The sequence below is a fragment of the Chironomus tepperi genome, unplaced genomic scaffold (assembly GCF_022539635.2).
Source record: "Chironomus tepperi strain 1889 unplaced genomic scaffold, CSIRO-AGI_Ctep_v1 contig_100, whole genome shotgun sequence".
Taxonomy (NCBI): domain Eukaryota; kingdom Metazoa; phylum Arthropoda; class Insecta; order Diptera; family Chironomidae; genus Chironomus; species Chironomus tepperi.
Genome location: NW_027226222.1, coordinates 1,633,764 through 1,645,239, shown reverse-complemented (window position 1 = coordinate 1,645,239; position 11,476 = coordinate 1,633,764). Strand labels below are relative to the sequence as shown.

General features: G+C 32.6%; 2 protein-coding genes across 2 annotated transcripts; both read right to left on the bottom strand.

Annotated features, from left to right (window-relative positions):
* Positions 1 to 6,396: 6,396 nt before the first annotated feature.
* bys (Bystin) lies at positions 6,397 to 8,090 on the bottom strand. Its single transcript, XM_070635905.1, has 4 exons — positions 7,614 to 8,090; positions 7,281 to 7,546; positions 7,106 to 7,221; positions 6,397 to 7,045 (listed from the first exon to the last, which is right to left on the bottom strand). Exons 1-4 carry the CDS (start codon positions 8,021 to 8,023, stop codon positions 6,485 to 6,487), a joined length of 1,353 nt encoding a protein of 450 aa, XP_070492006.1. The 5' UTR covers positions 8,024 to 8,090; the 3' UTR covers positions 6,397 to 6,484.
* A 341-nt stretch (positions 8,091 to 8,431) lies between these two features.
* Positions 8,432 to 11,132, bottom strand: Scamp (secretory carrier membrane protein). Its single transcript, XM_070635860.1, has 6 exons — positions 10,957 to 11,132; positions 10,604 to 10,837; positions 10,160 to 10,291; positions 9,890 to 10,101; positions 9,714 to 9,820; positions 8,432 to 9,114 (listed from the first exon to the last, which is right to left on the bottom strand). The coding sequence occupies exons 1-6, from the start codon at positions 11,011 to 11,013 to the stop codon at positions 8,813 to 8,815; spliced, it is 1,044 nt and encodes a 347-aa protein (XP_070491961.1). The 5' UTR covers positions 11,014 to 11,132; the 3' UTR covers positions 8,432 to 8,812.
* Positions 11,133 to 11,476: the final 344 nt, after the last annotated feature.

Sequence of the window (11,476 nt, the reverse complement as noted above, 5' to 3'; positions counted from 1 at the left end):
ATCTTAAAGAATCCAGTTCCATTCATGTTTCTAGTATAGAACATCCACATTAGAGATGGAGCATTAGAGGCAGGAGACTAGACAGCAAGGGGAAGGGGGCGAGGGTCGACCCTGAAATTCTTATAAGTTTCCCCTCATCCAAACGAAAAGATTCACTTTCTGAGAATCCCTATCGGATATCCAAAAAGTTAAAAAGGGTAAATGTTCAATTGAGTGACATGGGATGAGGGATTTGTTTAAAGTGCTGGATTTTCCCACGTTTATTCATTCATTCATTTTATTCTATTCTCATCATATAGGTACATACTATAAATACTAGAAAGGTAAGTTTCAAAAAAATATACGTACAAGTGTCATTAATCTTAAGAATGTTCAAAATAGTCACGTTCGAATCGTTGTCATATTGCTCTAAGCGGCATTGAGCAGCACTAAGCTATCAATGAGAAGAGAGAAAGACAATTTTTTTACTGCATTCGTAATAACGCAAAGCACATATGTCAACATTTTCACGTACATATGAGGACACGAAAGGAAAGAAAAAATTATCGAAAATGATGTGAAATTGAAATACATCCATATGCCAAAAAGTATGTATTCCATGCAGCATCCATGCTAATGTAATGAATAATGTTTGTGTATCAATTTCGTTAGAATTTTTTCTATGCATAATATATTTGGATACAGATTCTTTCCTCCTTAAAAAAGTATATCATGCAATGTGTAGGCTTATGGTAAAGTACACATAAAGTAGCACGCATGAAATAAAGAAATATTTACAAGTATACATAACATGACTCATTCTATGGCAGTAGTACACAAACTTTTTCATTCTCCTCACATTCCACATACTTACAGTCATTAAAGGTAACATTAATTATGAGTATATCTTGAAGAAGATGTTCAGCAACACTGTGTAATATAAGAAATTCATTATTCAATATGTCAAAAAATTGTTCCTTAATTTTTAGGATGAAAATTTTCCATTCTTTAACTTTTCTATAACAATGACTGAAATTTATTTGGATAAGAACTTTCTCAATTTATGAAAAATCAACATTGTCAGCATTCATCATACTGTGTTTTCATACCTTTTATTATACTGACTTCTTTAATCCTTTTTTAATCGTTTTAGCATCAATTGAGAGAGTTGGTGTAATATTTCATATCCTGATTATGTAATTGTATTGTCATGACTCATGAGCATACACGAAATCCTTTAATTTGTGATTGTTATTTCGACTGTAATTACTCATGTTATGGCTACTGCATTGTCTGATGAAGATCGAATCAATGTTTTAACATGGCATTGTATGAATCCTTGTCATAAGGACAGCACTTCAGAAAATGATTGAGGATTCTGTCTTATTTTGGGAATCGAACACACGGACGCACAAAAGAGGAGTACAGATGTCCGGTCCGTTGAATAATCACTTGACCATAGAGACCTTACTCTCGCATCAGAAGATTTGCCTTTATATGGTTCGATATCCTTGATTTCATTCTGCTTTTTCAGCCCAGTTAATGACTTACTACACTTTTCTTACAATTAAATTGTGGTTCCTGACCTCCTTTATTTATCAATTAACAATAGAGTTCGTCCAAAACTGCAGGTAAAGAATTCAAGCTTGAAGCCTTGAACGAACTCTTAGGTGCAGTCGAAAACAGCAGGCCTGCGCATCTAAAATGCAGGAACTGCAGGTCTGCGGTTCATGGCTGAATCTTAATTAACAATAACTTTCTGTTGATTACTAGTGTAATATTGTCTCTATTAACAACATTCATGAGAGCCTTAATTTTGCACTGACAGATTTGACTTTATATACCAGCATACTTAAAGCCGATCAAATTCTAACCTTGAAAAAAACTAACCTCAAAATCAGATGTGATCAAATTTTAAAGCTATTTACTGCATTCCATAAAGTTTGTCATGTCCAGATCAATATAAATGTTGAATTTCTTAATATGCATAGCTAGTCTGGCATACATAATGAGACTAAAAAATAATGAACTTACTAGAGTTTTAATATTTTTGTTTAAATTGTTGTTAATCGGAGAATTTCAACACTCATGCATGCTGCATAAGGTTTTCACCAATTAAAAATAAAGAACAAGTTTCTCATTCTTCTTTTCCTTATTTCTCCATTATGTAGTTCCTCCAACTCATATATTCAAATTAAATTCAACATCCTTAACTTAACAACAAGCCAGTAATGAGCATTGTAAGGAACGCTTGCTGCTATTATAAGATCATAATGAGACTTTTTTTGCATATTTCCATTGTAAGTGTGTGACTGATTTTAATAATAAAGGAGAGTAATTTATTCCTCGTTTTTACTTCCTTCCGAAGCTTTATTTGGGTTCATGAGCTTCACATGATTCTTAAAGAATTTGTTAATGAAAATGCTTGGTAGTTCTTTATGGCTAAGAAAATAAAATTTATAGCTCATTCCCACTTTTTGGTGCTGAGTTTGGATCACACTGTTTTACATCAGTGTGACTTTGGATAAAAGTGAACTATCAGTCCTAGGCCAGTGGTGCGCAACCCTTTATTTTTCAAAGCACATCTAGGTGTTATGTCTCGACCAAAACCCCACACGTTTTATGCTTCTTAGGAATTCCAAAACACTAGTGTGTCGCGGCACACAGGTTGTCCATCACTGTTCTTGACACTATAATAAGAACAGTGTTACCCTAACTTTTCAGAGCGCTACTAACTTAACTATTTATTAAGTGTTTAGACAACCCTTTCACAAAAAAACTGGCGATTCACTGGTGTGTCACTGAGCCTAGTTTGAGAAGCACTTTCCAACAGCTTAACGTTTTGGATAGAACACCACTACATCACAGTATCGCTTGAAGTGTTGTTACCCGAGCGGCACTGTGATGCAGATTTCGACTCATTTTTACGACGAAAATTCCGATTCTCCGCATTGTGCCGCTCGGAACTAATAAGAGCTTTAAATCACTATACTAAGTCAATGAACCCTTTTGCTGAATCAAGGTACAATTACGATAAAAAGGAACTAAAATCTCAGTTAAACTTACAAAAAAAAAATCACAAAATTCTGCGCTCAGAATTAAAACAAATCACATAAAGCACAAAAGTATCTATCGAAGTCAAATATCAGCACAAGAAGGAAAAACATGTCAAAAAGAATCCCATGAGACCCAAATAGACATACATCGAGCTTTTTTTCTTTATTTGAGCCGGATAAATAAAATGTTTAAGCTTACTGACAAGAAGGCCAAATAAAAAGATTCCCAAATGGACAGAAATTTACAGCCATCATGATTTTTGTTTATAGAAAGCATCATAAAAACGGAAATGCTGTATTTTTTGGAATCAACGTTGATGTGATAAATCACATTGAATATATTTTTTTTGTTTTATCCCTTGTAACTGTTCTGATAGAAGTAAATCTCAAGTAATCGTTCCTTAGAGGATGAGATGATTGAATAAAGGATTACTGTATATATCATATAATGATTAATGTTGTGAGTATTATTCTTCAAGAAACAATTCAAATGGATCGATAAAAGTTTATCAGAATTCGTGTTCCATTTACAATCTTTTGTGTGTGTGTCACAAAAGGCTTATAAGCAATGCAGGCAGTCTACATTACAAATGATCAAATAAAAAACTTCGTTTTCTAATCAATTGCTTTATTGGATCTAAGAAAATAGAGTTATTGTTACTGTTTCATACATAATGCAGTGCTTGTAAACGATGATTCCTTTGACATGCTTACATAACTTATGTCATGGGAGAAAATCGAAACAAAAATATGTGATTAATTTTTTTTCTTCTTCCACTTCCATCACTTTTCTTTATGACGTTTGTTTGAAGGAAATCGGAATCTATAGAAGAAATATGGAATGATGAAATCTGATAATGCTCAAGGTTAGTTAATTCACTAGAGAAATGATAGGATGACAAAAATATTGGTTGACATGAAGATTTCTGTTCAGCTATTCATCTATTTGGTAATCAAATCTCGGATATGACTCAATCATTAAAAATCCGACAATTTTGAAGAAATTTTGATCAGAGCTCGAAGTTGACTTGAATTTTATATGAAATTAGGTCAACTCAAGTCGGCATTTCCGTACAAAATTCTAGTTGGCTTCGAGGTCTGATTATGACTTAGTTAGTTAGTTCGATGGTCGTACAGATCAACTGTGATTCAAGGCCTCCTAAATTGCTTATGACTTAATTTGCTGATAAAACTGGCTTTTTTATATGCTTCCTTCCAGAATAGCTTTCAGACAAATTGAAATAGCTTTAAGTATACGACCGACTCGTCGATGTAGTGGCAACATTTCACATATGTAAAATATTGTCAAACATATCCTCTTTGGTTACTCACTATGTCTCAATGTAAATTGAGTGTATCAATAAACATTCACGGCACACCTGCGATAATACGTCATCAAGTGTACTGTTCGGAAGAACTTTACTTCGAATTATGAAAGTCCTTCTTAGAAGATTCTAGAAAAAAGTACATTTCTCACAATTTGGATTCGAACCCTCGCTCTCTAAATTTCATGTCAAGTGCTCTTACCTACTGAGCTACTGGGGATTGTTAAGAAGTGTGACTTCAAGCACACTTCTTCTATCCTTCTTCTCACCTTCTTCTCTATCTAGTGCTCAGTTCACACCGCATATCATTGTATTAGATCACAGCACAAATCCAATATGTACTAGCCAGTCATGGACAATGGATGAAAAGTCATTTTGTTTTGGATGAAATTTTTTCATTGCATCGGATGAAAGAAATTCTTGTGTCCATGTCTGATGTACTAAAGTTCCACAAAGCTGATGTGAGAATGATTGCTGTAGTGTACCGCGACACACAGTTTGCTATCCGCTGATTGACTAAGGTTTATTGAACTCTCTCAAAAGGAGACTTCAATTTCCTTACAAAGTAATATTTACGGAAAAAATTACACCATTGCTGTGTGGTTAAATAACGCAGCAAAGAGAGAAAAGATTATTAGCTATGCTTTCCGTTTTTGCGCCTCTCAAGACTCTATATTTTCTGGCAAGGGAGAATGGAAAGGAAGAGAAATGAAGAGGAAAACAAACAATGACAATGAGTGAGTAAAAGCCCTTACCGCTCTCGTTACTCTCATTTGATAATGATGATGACAGCTATCAAAAGTACACAGCATGGGTCAAGTAAAGTTAATTAAATTTAATGTCATCATTAAACTCATCTCACTAGCTTCAATATTTGATGTTTTCATTCTGCTGCATGTTTTTTTATACTTAAAGGCTGTTCAACAATAAATTTTGGGAAAATATGCTTTAAATTAGTCCGATCAGGAATTAAGTCAGTTAATTAGGAACTGTAATCATTGACGACATTTTATTTGGTAAAGCTTGATAAATGACTGTCCGATAGCAAATTTTTTGGTTCCATTTTGATCAACAAAGCTATTGTGAGAATAATTTCCTTAGGGATTTATGCCTATTCATTCATACTAAATTATTGTCGTGTATCGGATACATATCATTCTAAAATGATTCTGATTCCATTGATAAATGGTATTTGATTTATAGAATGTCGATGTTTGTTAATATTTATTGAATACTAATTATTTTTGAAAATGTATTGGGGATCATTCAATCATTAGGTCTATCCGAAGAATCCAAAACCAATACATTGATTCTGGCACTGCCTTGTGTTGCTTTATTTGTACGAATTGATTTCGGAAATAGTCGGTTATAAACCTTACCATTTTTAATCTGATCGTGGAGATGCCACCCTTTAGACCTTCGCGTGGTATTCCCGACCACGAGAATGTATCCACTTGACATTTGATAAGCTTCGGAGTCAGATTTCGACTTTCTCAATCCCCAAGACGTCATTTGTGCACGACCCTTAATAGTTGAATGAAAATTGTTGTGGATTGAAGAACAAGGATGTATACTGCTGATAACAAAAAAACTTTTTCAAATGGACTTTCTCCACAGAGATGAGGTTTCATCGAGTTTTAGGCTTTTTCGAAAAAGCATATCCTCCCTCATTCCTCAACATTTATAATCAATTAAATTAAAAGTTCTACTTATCTCTATATCCCAATGCCATACATGTCCTGTTTGTGTCATTTTATCACATGTTTCCATTTTTAATAAAAGTTTCAAACAGTAGGAACAATTTCCCAGCCAGCAAACCTTTCAATAATAAAGTTTTTCATTTGAAATTTTTAATTAACCATCTTCACTGCTCATTAAAAATAACGACTGAAATTTTCCTACCAACAATATCAATTATTAATTATCCCCTTCTTTGCTGTCATATGAAAAGTTGTTGGAACTTTCCTCATTTAATTATCTGTAAGAAGGAACTTATCTTAAACAAGGCAATTAATTAAAAAAAAATATATAGATAATTATTTTTCACGTAAGTAATTCTTTTAACAATGAATGTTATTACAACATTCTAAAAAATGTTTATTTCCTTTACAGCTATCGAAACATTCATTCAGTATCCATATCATCATCATCATCATCATCTTCATTTTCTTCGCACATCATTGCAGCTCCCATTTCTGCATCTCTTGGTTTTGCAGCTTGTAACTCGCGACGTATTTCTGGTGTTATTTTAGCATGACTCTTCTTTCTTAATAACTGCAACAAAGCATCCTTCTGTTCTGACGAAATGTCATTTTTGTATCGTTGTACAAATGTAAGGAGAGCTTGATGCCACAGTGTTGGCAATTCACGTTGGTCTGTTTCAAAACGTAGGAAATGGAAGACTGCAGCATCAACTACACGATATGGAAGTGCATATCGTTTTTCAAGTAATATCCTTACAAATATCGAGTTTGCTCCACTATATTCCATCTCACAGACTTTTAAAAGACATGCTGCAGCATGAAGAACTGGTATTGACGTACGACTAATGATACTTCCGAAAATAATAGCTTCTCTAAGTGTACAATCACCGGACATAAGCAATGGAAGAATTATACCCTTGAAAAATGCAGCTGGCTTGAATAGTGCTTTTCTTAATGCTCGATAAAGGAAACAATTTAGTTTCTGTGGAAATAAATCAAAAAGTTAATAATTTGTCAGTTAATTCAATGTATTAATATTTACCTTAAATTCAGCAAGATCATCTCGAATACGAGGTAGTAATACTAAACTGAAGAATCTCTGTGTCATTGCTTGTGTCAGACCTGATACAAACATTTTTGTTCCCTCATATACAGCAGCTGAAATCATTTAAAAATTGTTGTTATACATGCATTCAATAGAAGCAAGAATAACTTACCACTTGACCAATTATGTGGTTCTGTCAAGAAAAGAATTTGTTCCCAATTTTTGAGTCTGGGGATGATTTTGAAGGCTTTTGGTACTTTTCCGCTTCGGAATCTTTTCATGACATCACGAACTCCTTCATACATTTCCTTAACTCTTGGATCTAAATCGTCCATAGCCATCGATCCATCATCTGAAAACTGTGTCTGAATTTCTGTTTTGCGCTCTGCAATTTTCTCCATAATTATATCAGCTAAAGTTCTTGTTTTTGGACCATCCCTGAATTCGGCAAAATTAATAAATTAGTAACAATAATGAAAAATCTACAAAACAATCAATTACTCACTTATTTTGGAACATTTGAAGTGCCTTTTCATCCTCATCATTGATACGAAGATCATCGAAAAAGTCATGTTCGGTATATTCTTCCTTATTATCCTCAAACTCTTCTTGATCAGATTCATCGCTGTCGGCAGCAAATTTCTTTGAATTATAAAGTCCGCGACTTTGTGCTTCACCCGGTGTTGGACCGAATTCCTTTGCTAACTCAGCTCGTTGTTTCTGTGCTGCATTTAAGATTCTCTGAGTAGTTTTTGGATCAATGAATTCATTGTCTTCATCATCATGTCGCAATTTTATTGGATCCTTATGTTTCTTGCTTTTTGATTTGACAACACGACCTTCAGTGATTTGATCTTCTAAACCTTGCGTTGATCGAAAATTCACTATCTTATTGCCTTTCTTTGATTTACCCATTTTACTTTATTATTTATTTTTTACTACCACAATTTTCACGTGTTGTGTATCAAAACAATGTGAAATTTTTCAAGTTCAAAATAGTTCAAAATGAATTCAAAATAAGAAAAAACCGTTATTTTTTCACATCTTCGAATAAAGATTTCTTTTATTATCAAGCAATTAGTGGTTTCAAAAAATGTATTACTTTTTGCATTAAATTATGATTCGCGAAAATTTCTTGATGTATAAATAAGTATAAACATAATTAACTAATTCATATCAGTTTCCAAAACACATTATTTCACTATTATACGCATATAAAATTTCTCTCACAAAAAATGGAGTCTATAAAGGATAATTTCTTTAAGTAATAACTTGACTCTTAATTTTTAATGTTCAACATTACTATAATTCAAAAAATAATCATTGTTAGAACATGAAAAAGGCTGCTAGGGCTTTATATCATGTCTTGTAAACATTTATTCTTTTTCTTTAACATTTAGTTCGGACGACTGACTTATCAATTATAATTATTATTATTATTATTATGTTTTAGACTCTGCAAATATGTCATACAATTATTATGAATTCTCCAATATTAATCGTCATAAATCTGCCAAATAGGAATTAGTCGTGACATAGACATAAGAAGATGAAAAGTGATGAATGTTCCATATTAAGGAAAGAAGAGTCTTAAGTTAAGAATAACGAAACATTACGAATGAATCTTTTGTTTAAACAATTCTGAATGTAGATATATAATATGTAGGAAGGATAAAATAAGTTAATAAAATATTTTTAGAAGGTTCAGTAACGATTTCTTCCCAAATCCGTTTGCATCGCTGAACGAGCTAAATCTGCTGAGGCTTGTTGGACAGTCTGATTTCGGAAGAATTCTCTTTGGAATTCTTGTACACCTTTGTCCATACTTGCACCACTACTTCTATATATTGCATGTATTTTTGTTAACAACAATACAGTTCCTCCAGCGGCCAATCCAAAACTAATGGCGATTGATAAGCAGAAAATTCCGAGTATTGTTCCAATAAACGTTCCATCAAATTGGGAAACTGCTGTAATAATTCCAATTGTGCCGCCATTTGGAAATCCTAAAAGAAGCAAATGATTAGTAACTTCATATCAAAACTGTACAAATATTGTGTTAATCAATTAAGATGACAAAGATTCTCATATTTCAGTACTAACACAACTATGATAGATTATCTTCTAAATATGACTTAAAATAGTTCCATATCACAGGTCAATGGTTAGAGAGATAATGACATTTGTTCAAAGTAAACGAAAAGTAAAATGTATAAAATTTGTTTCCGGAAAAACGGCATAAAAATATTCAAAAATTATCAACTTTTACGCACGCAAAAATTACGTAACGTAAAAGGTTTGTGTCTCAACTAATTTATGTTTCGCAACATCAAACAATGTGACAGAGTAGATCATTTCTATTCCTTTTTTCTCCCCTCTTAAATTGAAGAAAGGAACTACGTGACAGTAAGACGTCGAATAAAACAGTTTAATTAACAATCTTAATCCATAAAACATCTTGTCTAACTGTATGTTGAAGTGAATCATATTTCCGAAATATGAGAACCCACTCAATCATTTTAAATTGATCACACTAAAGGTTTCGTCGAACAAAAAAAATGTGTATATAGACATGCACGGCAACGGGAAGTCTTAGAGTATTTACCTATCGTTTGCACGATCATAATAATCAATTGAAAGAAGAATACGAAAAAGAAAAGCATAAAGTTTGCACTGCTATCATCTTTGAATGCTTTGTATGCCGGACGGTACCTAAGAAAGAAGGAAGGAAATGAAATGTATTTTTAGATGCGTAATTAAGTTCGAGTATTTCGCACTTACCAACAAAGAAATGACGCAGGAGTAAATAAAACAGCATAAAATAATCCGAGGAAAAAGTATGCAAAATCTGTATTCTTAAACATTAACAAAAGACCACCCACAACATTTACACACATGACAGCAGCATAAAAGATCCAGAGATAATACAAGTTCTGGACGATTTTTTGAAACTCTGATGGAATATCGATGCTGATATCATGATAGAAGCAAGGCTATAAAAAATGCATAAATTAACGATTTCAGATTTATGATAATGAGAAAACATCATACCTGTACACAGAATTTGTCGGGCAAAGGCGGCCAATTGTTTCTTCTCACTCCACTTGTATTACTATTCCTTAATAGCTCAGCTTCCCTACGTTCCAGTTCAGCGGCTTTTCTTTCAAGCTCTTCTTGACGTCTCTAATGTAAGTAAACAGTAGCAACAAAAGAAGATGAAAAATGAGATTAAATGAAAAATGGAAATTAGGTCATATATACAGTAATGCAGTAATAAAAGGTTAAAGAAAGTCATTGCAAAAAAGCAATTCAATTTTTGTGACAATATGGCCTTACCCTCAGCTCCTTAACATATTGAATATTTTGTAAAGTGTGAAATTAGACGAAAGTAATAAGATTATTAATTCAGAATGACATGCCAACAATAAGATTTTCGTCATCAAACAATTTTCACTTTAATATCTACACATATAAAAAAGTGATGATTCATTTTACCTGAAGTTCAGCTGTACTGATTTGAGTAACTCCACTTCCATTTGCATTATTATCATTCACTTGATATTGTTGACCCGAAGCACTATACGCTGGTAATGTTTGATTATTTGTTTGAAGCGTTGCTGGTTGTGATGTGTTACTTGCTAAATTCGTGGACGATGAAAATGGATCATAGTCATCAAGATTTTGATTGTTGTTTGCAGTTTTTGCTGCAACTTGTTGTATGCTCGGATCCTATTTCGATGAATCACAACGATAACAAATATTGATAAGATAAAGAGTGTTTCGGAATTAATAGAATCATCAAAAAATATGGAAATTTTTCATGTCTTTACATTTTTTCCGCTATTTACCTTAAAGGGATCATTAAAAACGGGCTCTCCAAAGGGATTCTCGTCAAATCCAGACATTTTCTCTAGTTTTAAATATAATCTAGTCTACTAACACAGCAAATTTCTTTTTTTATCGCAAAAGAATTAACTTTTTCAATAAATACTTATCAAAAATTTTTGAACTTGCCACACTGTTTGTTAAGTTAGACGGAGAACTAAAGAAATGTGATCCAAAATTTGTGTAATTTTTGTTAAAAGATAACAATTCTTATTTTCTGTATAAAAAGACATACGTTTAAAAAAATAAATTACATGATGCTCACTATATTATCTGGCATAAAACCTTATTTTCAGCTATAATAGTACACATTTTGGTCCTTTTCTCTTTAGATCTCCGTCAAACTTTCCAAGCACACTTGCACAATTTTATTTTTTGAACTTGCAAGTTTTTAAAAAATAAAAAAAATTGTTAACTCATTCTGAAAATTAGAAAATCAATAACTTTTTAGAAGTTTTATGTGCTTAAATATAGTCATAATCC

Coding starts and splice junctions, on each gene's coding strand:
- bys (XM_070635905.1), bottom strand. CDS start 8,023: ATGGGTAAATCAAAGAAAGGCAATAAGATAGTGAATTTTCGATCAACG. Junction 7,222..7,280: donor ACCACATAATTGGTCAAGTG/GTAAGTTATTCT, acceptor AAATGATTTCAG/CTGCTGTATATGAGGGAACA. Junction 7,046..7,105: donor ATGATCTTGCTGAATTTAAG/GTAAATATTAAT, acceptor TTATTTCCACAG/AAACTAAATTGTTTCCTTTA.
- Scamp (XM_070635860.1), bottom strand. CDS start 11,013: ATGTCTGGATTTGACGAGAATCCCTTTGGAGAGCCCGTTTTTAATGAT. Junction 10,838..10,956: donor TTTTTAATGATCCCTTTAAG/GTAAATAGCGGA, acceptor TCATCGAAATAG/GATCCGAGCATACAACAAGT. Junction 9,115..9,713: donor TATGATCGTGCAAACGATAG/GTAAATACTCTA, acceptor TGCTTCTTTTAG/GATTTCCAAATGGCGGCACA.